Below are 17,846 nucleotides of genomic sequence, written 5' to 3'. Positions count from 1 at the left end.
GTTATCCGACTGGGCTTCCTTAAATTTTCTTTCTGGACCTTAACGGGCCCCACGAGCTCCATTAGCCATTTTCCTCACTTCCTGCACACCTCATGTATTAACGTTTTTCTTTCCCACACAGTCTATTCATACCATCTTGCTTACGACCTCATTACCAGAGACCACAACAGCTGACATCTGGAATCCTGTCAGCACAAGCATCTGCAGTTCGACAATCAGCATTTGGGAGGTAAGTCCGCAGGGCATTAGAAGGATATCGCATAGAAGGATATACACTAGAAGCTGGGTCCTATATTGGGGTGTATAACACAACAATAAATTTGAACTTTCGCTTTATCCATTTAACGACTTACATACGGGGTTTTATAAGACCTTCATAAGGAGAGTTCACCTTACCTCAACAGCATTTACGGGACATTAGGTCCGATGCCTCCCTTACGGTTTGCATTCCTTCCTGAACTACAACACACACATATTACTGGTCTCACATGCTTGGATTATGGGGAATATGGGATAAATATTGTGATATTTACACGCTGATCCAGATATTCTACTGGCTAGGCTCCTCAGTACACTGGATCCTCTGTACATCGCTAGGCTCATCAGTACATTAGATATGCTCCTCTGTACATTGGGTAGGCTTTTCAGCACACTGGATACGCTCCTCTGTACATAGTACATTGGATATGCTCCTCTGTACATTGGGTAGGCTTTTCAGCACACTGGATACGCTCCTCTGTACATTGGCTAGGCTTATCAGTACATATCGTTACATTGGATATGCTCCTCGGTGCATTGGCTAGGCTTATCAGGGCATTGCATGTGCTCCTCTGTACATTGGCCAGGCTTATCAGCTTAGGCTATCAGCACATTGCATGTGCTCCTCTGTACATTGGCTAGGCTTATCAGCACATTGGATGTGCTCCTCTGTACAGATGTGCTCCTCTGTGCATTGGCTAGGCTATCAGCACATTGCATGTGCTCCTCTCTACATTGGCTAGGCTTATCAGTGCATTGGATACGCTCCTCTGTACATTGGCTAGGCTTATCAGCACATTGGATGTGCTCCTCTTTACATGGGCTAGGCTTATCAGCACATTGCATGTGCTCCACTGTGCTTTGGCTAGGCTTATCAGGACATGGGATGTGCTCCTCTGTACATTGGATACGATCCTCTGTTCAGTGCTCCTCGGTACATTGGCTAGGCGTATCAGCAAATTGCATGTGCTCCTCAGTACATGTGCCCCTCTATACATTGGCTAGGCTTATCAGTTCATTGCATGTGCTCCTCGATACATTGGCAACGCTTATCAGCACATTGCATTGGCAACGCTTAGCAGCACATTGCATGTGCTCCGCGGTACATTGGCAACGCTTACATTGCATGTGCTCCTCGGTACATTGGCAACGCTTATCAGCACCTCGGTACATTGGCAACGCTTATTGGCACATCGCATGTGCTCTACATTGGCTAGGCTTATCACAGCAGAGGCTTCCATGGCCTCAACTGCAGCGGCAGCTTCTACGGCAGCACAATTTCAGCAATATGCAACAGCAAAGGCTTCCACGGCCTCAACTGCAGCGCCAGCTTCTACGGCAGCACAATATCAGCTATACAACATCAGCGGCTCTAACAGCAGAGGCTTCCACGGCCAACGGTACATTGTCAACGCTTATCAGCACATTGCAGGTGCTCCTCGGTACATTGTCAACGCTTATCAGCACATCGGTACATTGGCAACGCTTATTGGTACATCGCATGTGCTCTACATTGGCTAGGCTTATCACATCAGAGGCTTCTACGGCCTCAACTGCAGCGGCAGCTTCTACGGCAGCACAATTTCAGCAATATACAACAGCAGAGGCTTCCACGGCCTCAACTGCAGCGCCAGCTTCTACGGCAGCACAATTTCAGCAATATACAACATCAGCGGCTCTAACAGCAGAGGCTTCCACGGCCACCGGTATATTGGCAACGCTTATCAGCACATTGCAGGTGCTCCTCGGTACATTGTCAACGCTTATCAGCACATCGGTACATTGGCAACGCTTATTGGTACATCGCATGTGCTTTACATTGGCTAGGCTTATCACAGCAGAGGCTTCCACGGCCTCAACTGCAGCGGCAGCTTCTACGGCAGCACAATTTCAGCAATATACAACAGCAGAGGCTTCCACGGCCTCAACTGCAGCGCCAGCTTCTACGGCAGCACAATTTCAGCAATATACAACATCAGCGGCTCTAACAGCAGAGGCTTCCACGGCCACCGGTATATTGGCAACGCTTATCAGCACATTGCAGGTGCTCCTCGGTACATTGTCAACGCTTATCAGCACATCGGTACATTGGCAACGCTTATTGGTACATCGCATGTGCTTTACATTGGCTAGGCTTATCACAGCAGAGGCTTCCACGGCCTCAACTGCAGCGGCAGCTTCTACGGCAGCACAATTTCAGCAATATACAACAGCAGAGGCTTCCACGGCCTACATTGCAGGTGCTCCTCGGTACATTGTCAACGCTTATCAGCACACGCTTATCTGAAGTTTTGCAAATATCAATGGATGAATTTACCCGTACCTTGGCATATATAGTTGGAGCGCTGTACCCGTGCAGTGGGTTGCGTATATTTCATTACACTGAGGCGATTCAGTACGAAAAGTTATCTTATCAGTACCTTTGCATACCCATGTTCATTACACTGAGGCGATTCAGTACGAAAAGTTATCAGTACCTTTGCATACCCATGCAGTGGGTAGCATATAGGCCGCAGCTACAGCACTTGGGGGGAACCCGCGATAAGCGAGGTTTCGCTATCCCGGGTAGTGGAGGGTAAGCACAGCATATGAGTCAACGACATACACCTTTACATTGCTTAGGAAATTGGGCATGTCACCTTGCTTGGACGGCAGGGAGGCCAGGCCCTGATCTTCACAGCAACGTACTGCTGATGAGAGGACACATCCTTGAACGGGATAGGTCCAGCGAGCAGGGGAAGCTGTTACGGCAACCCACATTCGGAGAGGATGAAGAGGCATATGCTGTGCACCTGATCATGTGGTGGTCATACCTGATTGGTTATTCTGCTCAATTGATGACAGTTGTGATGTAATAGTGCTGTTATGGCTGCGGCCTAATAAATTCCACACTAGTTGAAAACGCTTGTGTAGTGTCTTTGTTTTCCGGACCAAGGGGTAGAGCACCAAGTGCTGAGTGCACGATTTGAGAACAAGCTCCGAACCACATAGGGAGGAGCGATGACAAATCAGCCGAAGCCTTGGGGGGCCAATCGGCTAGGTGCAGGAGGGGGGGGGGGGGGGGGGGTAGGCTAGATTAGGGTGAGCGGAGGGGAGGTCGCCCCTTTCGATCCGGCTTCACATGAGGCGGACGCGGCTTCCCTCCCGCCCACCCTCTACTTCTGTCGCAGCCAGACGGGAAAGGAGGGTAAGCACAGCATATGAGTCAACGACATACACCTTTACATTGCTTAGGAAATTGGGCATGTCACCTTGCTTGGACGGCAGGGAGGCCAGGCCCTGATCTTCACAGCAACGTACTGCTGATGAGAGGACACATCCTTGAACGGGATAGGTCCAGCGAGCAGGGGAAGCTGTTACGGCAACCCACATTCGGAGAGGATGAAGAGGCATATGCTGTGCACCTGATCATGTGGGGGTCATACCTGATTGGTTATTATGCTCAATTGATGACAGTTGTGATGTAATAGTGCTGTTATGGCTGCGGCCTAATAAATTCCACACTAGTTGAAAACGCTTGTGTAGTGTCTTTGTTTTCCGGACCAAGGGGTAGAGCACCAAGTGCTGAGTGCACGATTTGAAAATTGGGGAAGCACTGATGACAGTTTATAAAGAACTGTTAAATGCCAGCTAGACATGCAATAAAATACCAGCATGGCAGGGAAAGAAGTAATACATAGAACAGATAAAATACATCAAGTTGAATATAAGGAACTTGATTAAAAAATGAAGCAGAATGCATTAAGATACCAGCCTATCAAACAGTCTTGAATAAATAAATAAATTTTGAAGACAATCTGCAGTGCTCTGAGAGCACTGCAGATTGTCTTCAAAATTTATTTATTTATTCCATTTTCTATACCGTTTTCCCAGGGGAGCTCAGAACGGTTTACATGAATTTATTGAGGTACTCAAGCATTTTTCCCTGTCTGTCCCAGTGGGCTCACAATCTATTTAATGTACCTGGGGCAATGGGGGGATTAAGTGACTTGCCCAGGGTCACAAGGAGCAGCGTGGGTTTGAACCCACAACCTCAGGGTTCTGAGGCTGTAGTTATAACCACTGTACCACACAAAAGTGTTTTGGAATCCGTGCCAAGCACCCAAGTGTCCCCTGAGGAAGGCGTCTTCCATACGCCGACACTGGGATCCTTGTCGGGACAACTTAATTTGAATAAAGGCTCGATCATTGGTTGAAAAGACACCTCCCTTGCTTTTCTGCTTGTCTACTTATATACTAAGGCAAGGTGTTCTTCTGTTTGCCTGTGGCCAATTTTTCAGTGCCATACAGAGAATTTAGTCTTAATTGCTTCATTAATAGATAATAGCTTAGCAAATAGGGCCCTATATGTTAGAATCTGTTTGTCTGCTTTGGGCTGATTGTTTATCTTTCCTGTTTTATACATTGGGGTTTTATATTTTATTGCTTTAGATCGTGTACATCACTTAGCTCCATCTGTTTGGTATACATGGTATAATAAGTTTTAATAAACTATACATTGTCTTACTTGCTGATATCCTGAGATCACTGGTAGATTTCTAAATGTAGGGTGAAGATGTGGATCCTGCCAAAAGAGATTCAGAATCAAGGCTGAGTAGAAATAGTTAAGCTTTGGAACACGTGGATAGCGTAGCTGGTTTTAAGAAAGGTTTGGACAAATTCCTGGAGGAAAAGTCCATAGTCTATTATTAAGGCATGAGGGAAGCCTCTTCTTACCCTGGATCGGTAGCATGGAATGTTGCTACTCTTTGGGTTTTGGCCAGGTACTAGTGACCTGGATTGGCCACCGTGAGAACGGGCTACTGGGCTTGATAGACCATTGATCTGACCCAGTAAGCTTATTCTTTTGTTTTTATCTTCTTATGCAATAAGATATCTGTTGTACAAAAGCGTACAAGACTTGCTATATCTCTAATCAAGTATATCAACTGTCTGAATACAAACTGCACATGAGGACCATGTTGCTTTACCTGATTGGGATCCTGCTGAAGCTGAAGGGTGCTGTGGTCTGGCACAAGCTGTGCTGGAGGCAGTCTAAACCCAGGGTTCATTTGCTGCAATGTTAACAAATATTTGGAGAGTAAAGTAGAAAATTATAACATGAGAAAATAGTAAAATCATTCTCTTTTTGCAGTAACATATAAAGCAGATACGAGGGCTTTATTTTCTCTTATTATTATTCTTGAATAACATCCTTTAATCTTCAAAATACATTAATTTTATCCTGATTAGTCAAATACAGACAAATATTTCAGTTGTATATGAGAAATGCTTACTTTGATTTTTAAAATATCTTTTTACAGCTAATGTACACCATCTTCAATACCTCATAATATCATCAGTCGCATGTGCTATCCTATTTTCCAAATACCTGGACTTTTTATATTATAAAAGTTTGTCCAGCACAGCCAACATCGCTTCTTTTAAGTTTAAACTTCAATTACTCTTGCAATTGTATTCTGAAACCCAGGTTTGGCATTCAATGTTTACATGGTAATTACTCAGGCAATGTCTGTAAGTAAAGGTAACAAATTACAAAACAGGTTGAGAAGGTCTGTTCATCTGTCTGTCTGAGGTCAAAGGGGGTGATTCTCTAAGTAGGCAATAAAATTTATGTACTGGTTGTATGCAGTGGTGTAGTAAGGGAGGGTGAGGGGGACCGCCCCGGGCATCGTCTTCACGGGGGGGGGGGGGGCACTGGCACCTCTTTTCCTCGCCGCCCCCTCTCACGCACCCCTTGAAATGTTCACCAGCACAAGCAGAATCTTCCATGGGCTACTCAGGCCCGCCTTGGCTCCCTTCTGACATCACATCCTGGTTGCGGGACCAGGATGTGATTTCAGAAGGGAGCCGAGGACAGCGTAAGCAGCAGGTAGAAGATGCTGCTCGTGCCGGCAAATATTTCAAGAGGTATGAGAGGGGGAGGAGAGGAGGGGCGGGTGTGAGGGGTAGGGGGGCAGCTCATAGACTCCAGAACAGTATACCTGTGGCTGATTACTTGACATCTTATGCTCACGACTTCATTGTTAAGTCTGATTTTGGACATTTCCTGCAAGGCATCCAAAGTTGGGGATGAAGGAATGCCCATGTCCAAAGTTTCTGTTTTTTTGAAAATCACCTATTTAGTCGTCTTAGCCGACGGGACTGTAGGAGTCCTAACTTTAACCATCATTTTCGACCACAGAAACATCCAAGTGCAAAATGGCCAGATTCAGACCATTTGGACATAGCAGGGGCCAGCATTGTAATGGACTTGCCACACAGACATGCCAACAGAGCAGTGGGGTACCTTTGAAGGGACTGCTGTGAACTTCACATAAAGGGTGCCAGGTAAGCCCTCCTCCAAAACTTCCCCAAAACCTACTATACCCACCTGTCTACTAGAGAATGACAAGGGGACAGAATTTGTCCCTGTCCCCATGTATAGACATCCCCGTGAATAACCGTGAGAAACCATCCTGTGTTATTCTTTAGTGTATCTCAACTTCAGTCCTTCTACACAGTGTTTATCACCCCAATATCCCAATATAGTAGAATTGTGGTGAGTTTTGGTGGCCTCACAATATCTACCATAAATGTAGAGTTAGTGTGGCTTATGGGCCTGGGTCCTCCTCTCTATGGCTCACTAGCCCACCCACCAGGCTACTTGAGATATCTGTGTGATACTCTACTAAGCTTTCCCATACAGGTGCCTCTGTTCTAGAGACAGGTATGTATTGTTTCATTCAGATTTTTGGAGGGTTGGGGGGGGGGTTAGTGATCACTGAGGGAGTGTGGGGGTCATTATTTAATCCCTCCAGTGGTCATCTGGCACTTAGACTTTTATAATAGGTCTATCCTCAGATGCCTAAGTTCCATTCAGGATGTGTTGGGAGATGTTATCACCACAAGATGTCCAAGACTAAGTGCATCCAAAGCCTGCCCAAAGCCCATCTAGAACATATCTCCAATATGCCCCCTTTAGTTTTAGACGCACAGCGGGTAGAACGCATCGGAAGACATGTAGAAGCACGGTTTTGAAAATCGGCACTTGGATGTCCTGCTGATTAGGATGTCCAAGTGTTGATTTATGCCATTTTTTGGATGTCTTAGGGCTCCTTTTACAAAGGTGCGTTAGGGCCTTAACGTGCGGAATAGCACGCGCTAAAATGCCACGCGCCCTAACTGCTACTGCCTCCTTTAAAGCAGGCGGTAATTCTTCAGCTAGCGTGTGCGCTAATCTTGTGCGTGCGCTAAAAACGCTAGCGCACCTTAGTAAAAGGAGCCCTTAGTTTTTAGAAAATGCCCCTTACAGGCAGTCTGGGCAGGACTCATATTTATGCGCAAAATTTATAAAATATTATACATTACAGGTGTGTCTCTGGCATTAACCTCCTCTTTCTTTATTAGGTCACCTAAATGTAAGTTTAACTGAGTGCTCCAATTTAGAAGAAACTGAAATTCATATGAATAAGTGTGCATTTATGCATGTACATGGTACTGGCATGCCTAAGCTGTATTCTGTAACTATGCGTTCAGGACTAGATTTTGTAAATGCCTGTTTTAACCATCCCACCATAAGTAATACCCTAAGCCGTTGTTTGCTTTCTTTGTCTTAATTATATTGGCCCCCTTTTAACAAGCCACGGTAGAGAATTATAGAGCTGGCTGACGAGGTAAATGCTCCGACGTTCATTTAATTCCTATTGGCGGAGCATTTCCTTGTTGTCCACTTTCTGTGACACACTTTGACCCTTTTCTACACTCTTTTCCTCACAACTATTCCCCACAACTATCCATTCTAATTACCCTACCTGCCAAACACTACCCAAGAAGCCACCCCACCTCCTGTAAATACCACCACCTACCACTCTTCCATTCATTCCTCAACCCTCTAGTTAGTCCACTCCCTATTACCCCACCTGCCCTTAGGACCCCTAACCATCTCCTATCCCCTGAATAAAATCATCCTCGTTTCTGAAAGTATTTTTATGTGATCTATTGAGGCTTGCACAACATGTGGTGAAGCGTTCTCAGAATCTTACCTGATTGGGGTCCTGCTGAAGCTGAAGGGTGGTGTGGTCTGGCACAATCTGTGCTGGAGGCAATCCAAACCCAGTGTTTACCAGCTGCAACATTAACAAATATTAGGAGTGACAATTAGAAAATTATAACATGAAGAAAATGATAAAAATCTTTCATTTTTTGCAGTGATATCTAAAGGAGATCAGTTTTTTTGTTGTTGTTAATCCCAGATAACATTCTTTTTCCCCAAAATGTATTGATTTCACTATGTATCACGATTTTTGTTCCTGGTTAGGAAGTGTAATTTCCTAATTGCTCATGCCTAAAAAGTATGGAAAATGTCTGTTATATCCATAAAACTTTGCTTTTGTGACCAGGATAGTCAAATTGTGCAATTTATATATTTAAAACATAAAAACGCCAATTTTTCATCTTTTCATTCTTATAACGTCATAAAAAGCAACATATGAATCACAACTAATGTGTATTTATTTTGAAGTTATACAAAGATGACCACAGAAGATTTAGAAGTGAATATTTTTTTTGAGATTTGCAAATATATTGTAAGTCACTTTCACAAATCAGCCTCCATATGTAGTCTTCCATCATGTTCTCGTTATATTGTCCTTTGTAGCGGTGTTCGAAGTCTAGTATATCCTGATGGAAGTGCTCACCTTGATCCTCTGAGTATGCTCCCATATTCTCCTTGAATGTCAACAAGATGAGCATCAAGGGCATGGACTTTGAGAGACATCCTACAGTCTATTTTACTGTAATTCTTCTTCAGATTCTCAACCAACTCCACATACTGTAGTTTTCGGCCTTGTGATTGTCCAGGAAGCTCCAAACCACTGCGACAAAGCTGTTCCAAGCTGCTTTTTCCTTTCTAGTTAGTTTCTTGGGAAATTACTTGCACTCCTGGATCTTCTTTATCAGTGGTGTGACGAAGACACTAGCTTTGACCTTTGCCTCAGATAGATTAGGGAAGATGTCTTTAAGGTACTTGAAGGCTGCCAACTCCTTATCTAGAGCTCTGACAAATTGTTTCATTAGGTCTAATTTGATGTGCAGTGGTGGCATCAGCACCTTCTGGAGGTCCACCAGTGGTTCCCATTTAATGTTGTTTCTCCCCACAGAGAACTCAGTCCACTGTGGCTAGTCCTTCCTTTGGTAGTGCACCTTTGTGTTCCTGCTGTCCCAAAGGTAGAGATAGGAGGGAAACTTGGTAAAATCATCTTGGAAACCCATTAGGAATGCTCCCATTTTGAAGTCTCCAATGATCTCCCAGCCATACTCATCATACTTCAAGGTGCATAGTAAGGTTTTGATGCTGTTGTAATCCTCTTTGAGGTGCACTGAGTGAGCCAGTGGAAGAGACGGGTACTTGCTCCTGTTATGGAGCAGCACGGCTTTGATGCTTCTGGATGAGCTGTCAATGTAGAGACACCACTCGTTCAGGTTACAAGCAATTCCAATTGCCTCAAACACTGGTCACATTGTGACAGAAGCAGAACCCATCTTGATGGGTGAAGAAGGTGGGAAAAGAGTGGTGATGCTTCCTCTGATCTGTGATTTGTACACTTTCATCTAACAAGTTCCACTACTTGAGCCTAGACATCTAAAGCTCAGTATTGAACTTGGTGAGACTAAGATCTCTGATCAAGTCATTGAGGTCTTTTTGGTTTGGATAGTATGGATTTCTCTCATCAGCTGCACCAGTGATACTGTAAATTGGATCCAGTGTCTCCCTCACTCTCTGACTTGCTGCTTTCTTCTGAAGAAAGATGCTCTCTCTTTTGGGGAGTGGGCATGGGGAGCTCAGGGCAATGTGACACAGTGGTGATGAATGAAGGAATTTTCAGATATGTTATTGCAGATGCATGCTTGCCAGTTCGACATTTGGAAGGGTCCACCATGCAGAAGTAGCAGTTGCTTGAGTGGTCAGTTGGTTCCTGCCAAATTCTTGAGATCACAAACTTCATGGCTCTCTTTTTCCCTCTGTACCATCCTGTAGAAGAACAAAATAGAAATGTGGTAATGAAAACAATAAATTTATTTTGCCTATAACTAATGTGTATGAGATTCTTACAACATACTCGTATGATATAAAAATTAAACATTCTAAGAAATTTTATAGCGGAAAATCCAGCCATCCTAGTGAGAAACAAAATTGTCTTACCTTCCAGAGATTTTTTTGGCAGTGTTCACATGTGACGTGAGGTGCCCAAGGTATGTCTTGATCCCCAACAGGCATGCCAAAATATGCCTTGAAGGCATCATACATCTTATTAGATGCTTTTAAGGAATACTTTTCCTCTCTTTTCTTGATAAATTGGCTGCATACTTAGCAAAATGTATCTGCCAGATGTTTGCACCTTAGTAAAAGGGTCCCTAAGTTTATTCAGCTTGGAATCAACCTAGAAAGTTCTGCAAAAAAGGTAAATTTCAAAATATCAATGTCCTGGTCACAAAAGCAAAGTTTGAAGGGAATGATAGCCATTTTATATACTTTTGTGGCATAGGCAATTGATAAAAAATACTTACTACCCAGGGGGAAAAAAAAAGTTACATGGAAGGCCAGCACCTACCTGTCTACCACCTCAATAGCCCTTATGTCTGCAAGTGGCACCCAGTCAATAGTTGCGGTATAGAAGCTTCCAATAGACATAAACATATAGCAGTATAGTAGGATTTTGGTGGGTTTTGATGGCCTCATACTTTCCACCAAAAATGTGTTGGTTAGAGTGGCTTATGGGCTTGGGTCCTCGTTTCTATGGCTCACTAGCCCATCTACCAGGCTACTAAAGACACCTGTGTGATGCTCTGCTAAGCTTTCCTATACCAGTTGCTGCTGTTCTAGACACATGTATATACTGTTTCATTCAGATTTTTTGGGGGTTGGAGGGGGTCAGCTACCATTGTGGCACTGTGTATGTGTGGGTCATTCCTTAATCCCTCCAGTGGTTATCTGATCAGTATGGGTACTTTTTTGGCATTTAGATGCTTTTAAAATCAGGTCTAGTCTCAGATGTTAAGTTCCGTCTACTTTCCCCTCCTCCACAATCTTCAAAATGTGTTGCAGTTTGCTGGCAGAAACAGGCCACCTCTACCTGGGTCTACCAGGGCCTTTCTCTGTGCTGGGGTCTTGCCTCCAATGTCAGTTCCTATGGATGAAACCTCGTACCAAAAAAGATGCTGGCAGGACTAGGCAAAGGCGGCCTGTTTCAGTCATTGTCTCTGCCAGTGATCTGTGGCGCATTATGAGTAGGGGTGTTAAAGAGAAGCTGGACCTGCAAGGAAATTGGTGGGGAGGAGGTTGAGATCTCAGATTTGTGGATGGGGTGGAGTAAGGCTAGAGAGATCACAGGTCTACTGGGGAGCTAGATCCGCAGGTGGGGGCTGGCTAGAGATCCCAAATCTGTGAGTGGGGTGTGAGGGGGTTAGAGATCCAGATCTAGGAGTGGGGTATGATGGGACTAGAGAGATCCAAGATCCCTGTTTGGATGGGGTGGGGTAGAGGGGCTAGGGATCTCTGATTCAGGGATGGGGTTGGGGGAGGGAGGGGGCACATTCTGGATGTGAGGCAGAGGAAAGAGAGAGATTGAGCCCACAGAGGGAGGGAGAAGAGAGAGATGCCAAACCACAGAGTTGGGATGTAAGAGAAAAAAAAAGAGAAAGGAAAGAATCTGGACATAGGAAGGGACAGGGCACAAAAGAGATGCTGGCAATGGATGGAACATAGATACAGGGACTAGGAGAGGTAATACTGGACACAAGGAGAGGGAAAGGGACACAGGTGGATAGGTGGAGTTAAAAATTTGAAATAATGTCCTTGTTAGCATGTTAATTTTAACATTAATAAATTCATATAAAATCTATTTTGATGTCATTAATATGGTCTGTTAACACAAGAGTCGATGGTAATGGAGTTTATTACATTGGTCTTCTTAGAATGAAATGGGCTCCAAGCAGGGGCATAGCTAGGACCGAATGGGCTCTGGGTGGGAAAATTGAGATGGGCCCCCCCCCCTATAACATTATCACTCCCAAAGTAAATATTGGTCAGTGGGCATTTAGATGCTTTTAAAAACAGGTCTAGCCTCAGACGTTAAGTTCCGTCTACTTTCCCCTCCTCCACAATCTTCAAAATATGTTGCAGGTTTCTGGCAGAAACAGGCCGCCTGAACATGCTGAACATGCGGGAAGGATATGGACAGGAACGTATTCGGGAAGGATAAGGAAAGGAACGTATGCGGGTAGGATAGGGACAGGAACGTATGCGGGAAGGATAGGGACAGGAACGTATGCGGGAAGATTATGGACAGGAATGTAGAGGGGGAGATGCTGGACAGGATAGACAGGGGCACATAAGATGGATGATGGACATAGACAAGAAATGTCAAAAGGACAAGAGACCCAAGAAAGGGTTGAGAAAAGCCAAAGAGAGAAATTAGTACCAAAACAATGCATAGATTACAAAGGGAGGATTAAAAAGTATGTTTTTTTCTACTTGTAATATGTCAGATTAGGGAAATGTACATCTCTCCCTCCTTCCCCCCCAGTCCCCACCATTTTGGGAGTGATGATGTTATAGGGAATCCATCTCAATTTTTGACATCAAAAATTTTGCATTTTGCATCAGTTTATTAATGTTAAACTTTAAATATTTATAGAATTGTGCATAGTGGTGCACAAAATAGACTTAGGTGCCAATAGGTACCATAACTTTAGGTGCACCCTATGTATTCCAGGGTTTTCTTGGCCTAAATGCTGGCATCTACGATAGGCGCCAACTGATGCCTAAATCTAAAACAGGTATCTACACGCAAAACATGCCCAAGGTCCGCCCCTAACCATGCCTACTTTCTGGTAGGTGCCTTGGATTAGTCACCTACTTGAAAGTAATAGGTGCCTAATGAGTTATGTGCCTACCATCCAATTAATTTAAGCCAATTACTTATATGTGGTTCTTTTTTTTCCAATTATATTTATTAGAAATGGCAACACAGACTGTACAATCAACCATCAATACAGTTATAAATTCCACTGTACAGAAAGCAATAATCACCTAATACAAATGAAATCTAAATATAATCAACCACAGTCCCATCACCATTGTTAATTTTTGTAATAGACCCCACACCTCCTCCTGCCAACAACACAATCTACACACATACCATCCAAGTCACATCATCTACCACCCATTCATACTACCCCCTGCTCACCCCTGCCCATCTATCCACTGCAAGACAGCCCCTCCCAGGCCCTAGAAAGAGATTAGAAAGGTGAAGTTTACTGGAGCTGGTCACTAGAGTAGAGTGCCAGGAGGTGCTTCCAAAGAGCCACATAGCATTTATGTTTGATCCTCCCCTCCTTGGGTGTCCTCTGAATCTCAAACCGTGCCACTTCAGCAATCCGGTTAACCCGTTGAGAAAATAGAGCCAATACGATCCGATACCCAATATTGCAGTAATAGCTTTTTGACTACCAAGACAGCCATGTAGATCACCTTCCATTTTGGGAGGGAGAACCCCGCCTTCATCAAGCCCCGCTAGTCTCCTAACAACAACATACCATAGTCCCATGGAGTAGCGCATTGGATTAGACTTTCTAAGAAAGGGAGAACCTTCAACCAAAGTTCAGTTGTGGGGCATTCCAGGAGCTCAGTTGCATTTAGAGCAAGACTCCCCCTCCCACAATCCCATGCTGGCCCCCTGCAACCTAAGATTCTGTATGTGATTCTAATTGCTTGTTGCTGGCGCTGATTAAGTCTTTTAAATAATTAAGTTAGGCACCTAGGCCTGGATTCTCTAAATGGTGTCGTGGTTGGCAGTCGCCTTAAAAACAGCCACTGATAACTTGTCAATCACGCAACAGTGCTATTTAGAGAATTGCACCTCCAACAAAAGTAGGTGCTGGAAATGATGGCAGGGTTTTCAAGGCCTACATTTCCGGCACCTACCTTTGATGTGAATCGGGCCTGCGGAGGTGCAATTATGGTGCCGATTTTCTAGGCACCAATAGGTGCCTTGAAAATCAGTTAAAACATTTTAAATGTTTTTTATTTAGGTTAGGCGCCTGTAAGAGGGCGTCTAGTTTAAGAGGCCAAGTAGACACCTACTTAGGTTCTATTTTATGAAGACACTAAGGACCAGATTGTAGGCGTTGCTCGCGCGGTTGTCAATCAATTGTTAGGCGCTGTTTATAGAATCCCACCCAGCGGTGCCTAGGTGTGCTTAGGTGTCACTAGGCATCCTAGAGGTAGGCGCCTATATATTAGGCCAGGTGTTACTGGGCCTAATTTACTGGCACTTTACTCAGACGTCTAGCAATGCCTAAGTCTTCTACAGCTATTTTCCACCCCTAACCAAGCTAATTTTCAGGTAGACGTAGGAGGGTGCTGTCACTTAGGTGTTGCTAGGCATCCTTAGAGTTCAGCGCCAAACTCTTAATCGCTAATTAAAAATTATTTTTTGGATTGGCTGAAAATCATGCCGATTAAGCCAATAAATAAAAAGTTGTGCGCGGACCCCAAAGTAAGGCATGGCTAGGCAGCCACGATTAGGGCACCTGGCGGACCCTAACATAGGAGTCCTGTATAGAATCTGGCCCCAAGTGTATCTTTATAAAATACTGTTGTACATAGCAGAGATTGCACCTTGAATTCATATGCAGACATTCAGACTCACTCAAGAGCAGTTGTAAATATTTATGAGTAAAGTTAACAAGTATACATGTTGATTAAAGTATTTATAACCAATGTTGGCATTGCCCAGACTACATCTGGCTATGGCTAACAGCAAAATAAATACTTTATTAGAAACAGAGCACATTTTTAAGCTAGTTAATGTTTTATGAATGTCATTTCAATTCAATATAATATAATACAATACAAAACAGTGTCTTATATACCGCAATTCTCTGCAAGGAATCTAGGCAGTTTACAATATGAGTTAGATCAAATTCTTGAAGTTACATAAGTACATAAGCTGAAGTAAAATAAGTGGTTGTTTTGGGTGAGGGTGGGAGAATAGATATACAGTATTTTAATTTTTTTCCGGAAGCCAAGGTACGTGGTGTGTTGTCTTAGGTATATTGGCAGTTTGAATACCAAGGAGCTCTTATTTGGAATAAACATCTTCTTTCAAATACATGTGACCAAATACATGTAAAAATAAAACTTCAAAAATTACCCCTTTAATTTGCATTGGTGGTTTTCTATTAGCCCTTTATATGAGGAAAAGTTAGTAGAGGCCTATTCTGTACATGCAAACAGCGTAGTTCAGTTACCTCTCTGCTATTGCTTGCAGACAACAATCTATTTGGCCATACCTACGAGAGGAAAGAGAAATTGCAGTGACTAGGAAGGTGAAACACTTATAATCACATTAACTAGCAGAATAGATAAAATAATAATCATTACAAATAACTTGAATTATGTGGCACATTTTAACCAAATAGGATCCCAACCAGCTTAAGCGCATAAGAACATAAGAATTTGCCTCCGCTGGGACAGACCAGAGGTCCATCGTGCCCAGCAGCCCGCACCCGCGGCGGCCCATCAGGTCCATGACCTGTCATGTTTACTTGATTTAGCCCTATAGCCCGCTTGTTTTTATCTTTACTCTTTCCATGCTCTTATCTACCCTTATCTGTATCCCTCAATCCCCCTATCCTTCATATACCCATTTGGGGTATATAGTACTTATCAACATGTGCTACAATTAAGACATTTTATTTTACTACTAATTCTTTTTTTTTATTTTTTTTTTTGTTCAGTATGTTGGTATGTCTTATTTTAATTATTCCCTCCAGGTCCACCATCTCCTCCTTTCTCTTCTCAACTGTCCTCCATTAAGCGTCTCTTTCTCCCTTCCTCCACACCACCCTGCAGCCAACGTCTTTCCTTTTCTCTTCTCTCCCTTCAAAACATTACCCTCTGTTTCTGGGCCCCATAAGATGTTCACCTTCACCTTCCCCCATCTCCAATCTGGCACTTCTTTAAACTCCTCCCCTGTTCTGCTTTTTTTAAAAGCCAGCTGGTCTAGAGGGCTTCCTCGGGCCAGCATGCTTTTCCCCTTCTTTCAGTACCAGTCTGACATTGCCTTCACCTTCCAGATCTTGCTGACAAACTGAACACGGCAACAGTTCTGAAGTGCTGCCTGTGATCCCCCTCCATGCTTTCCTTCTGCTACAGTTCACCCAAGAGAAAACAGGAAGCTGTGTAATTGGGTGCAAAACATGACTGAAGGAAAGCACGGAGGGGGGCCCACAGGCAGCGCTTCAGAATTGCTGCCGCGGTCAATTTGTCAGTGAGGTGGGAAAGGTGAGGGTGACAGAAGGGGGAAGGCATGCCTGCTCACAGGGGCTCCCCAGAACTGTGGGGTCCAGGGCAGTTGCCCTGTTTGTCCTCCCCTAACACTGACCTTATCTACATGAAAAGGTGGACTTGTAAGCTTTCTAAAGTCATAATAAGAGAATAAATCATACTTACTGGCAAAGAAAGACTTGTCCCCCAAAGACAAAGAATGATTAGAGTCTTCATATTTCAAATTGCTACCTGCATCAAAAACAGTGTTAAACCATTTTATGCTTTGTTTTTTTCTTCCTCGAGCATGCAGCCCTTATGAAAGTAATCGCTGTATAGGTAAAACACTTCAGAATTACCTGTAGACCCCTAGTAGTATCATACACGCAATAAGACTGAACAGGTTTTAATGCCTTTGAGAAGCTCTTCGCTTGTATTTCTTACAGCTTTTGGTGTTACTGAATCCTTATGTGCAATTTAAACTCTACCACTGCTGGCCGGTAGCCAATCAAGACCCAGAAATTATTGTGAAGTCATATGGTTTCCATTGCCCAACATTTCATTAGACCCTTTTAATAGGTGCAGACATCAGTATGCCACAAGGGGCGTGGATCTGCTTTAATAGCAGGGCATAAGTAAAATCTTTTTCCCATTTTAAACAGAAAAACTATGATCTAAGCAGGAATAGAATACTTACACAGCAGTATCTGTCATGAACACAATGGGTAATGAGTGAAACCCCATGAAATCCTGTATCCTTTTTATTTTCTAAAGGGAGAAATATGACCCTGGATTCTATGTAGCTTATGTAAATAGTAAGAGAAATGCAAAAATAATACCAGTAATAATAATAATAAAAACCATGCCAATTCAGTATGAAAGTAGAATAGAATTGAGTAAAGATCCTAAAAGAGAATAATGTTTTCTTTAAAATATAAGGGTTGATTTACCAACCCATATTAACATTTCAACGTGGGTTTTATGATATGTTAAAGCAGTGGTCTCAAACTTGCGGCCCTCAGTATTTTTATCAAATCATAAAAGTAAAATAAAACAGTTTCTTGATCATATGTCTCTTTAGCTATAAATGGCAATATTGTTATTAAGACTAAGCCAAAAGGAAAGCTTTATAAACAAGTTCTCTTTTAGGAACATAATTGGTGGGTGGTATTGGGCTCCTCCTCTTATTTGTTTATGTATTACTGGTACAGTTTGTGCTGTTGGCAATTATTGTATTTTTGTACTGTTACTTCTGTTTGCCTATATGCTCATTGTG

At 43.4% G+C, this 17,846-nt stretch overlaps 1 protein-coding gene across 1 annotated transcript in view; it reads right to left on the bottom strand.

The window, feature by feature from the left end:
- AMTN (amelotin) overlaps positions 1 to 17,846 on the bottom strand; it is a 108,543-nt gene that overhangs the window by 28,741 nt on the left and 61,956 nt on the right. Inside the window, exons 3-4 of the mRNA XM_033960279.1 lie at positions 8,283 to 8,366; positions 5,229 to 5,312 (exon numbers count right to left, since the gene is read on the bottom strand). Coding sequence (XP_033816170.1) covers positions 5,229 to 5,312; positions 8,283 to 8,366 — 168 coding nt within the window. The remainder of the gene's footprint in view (positions 1 to 5,228; positions 5,313 to 8,282; positions 8,367 to 17,846) is intronic.

The sequence above is a fragment of the Geotrypetes seraphini genome, chromosome 1 (genome assembly GCF_902459505.1).
Source record: "Geotrypetes seraphini chromosome 1, aGeoSer1.1, whole genome shotgun sequence".
Taxonomy (NCBI): domain Eukaryota; kingdom Metazoa; phylum Chordata; class Amphibia; order Gymnophiona; family Dermophiidae; genus Geotrypetes; species Geotrypetes seraphini.
Note: the sequence above shows the minus strand (reverse complement) of the source record. Positions and strands in the feature narration are given on the sequence as shown.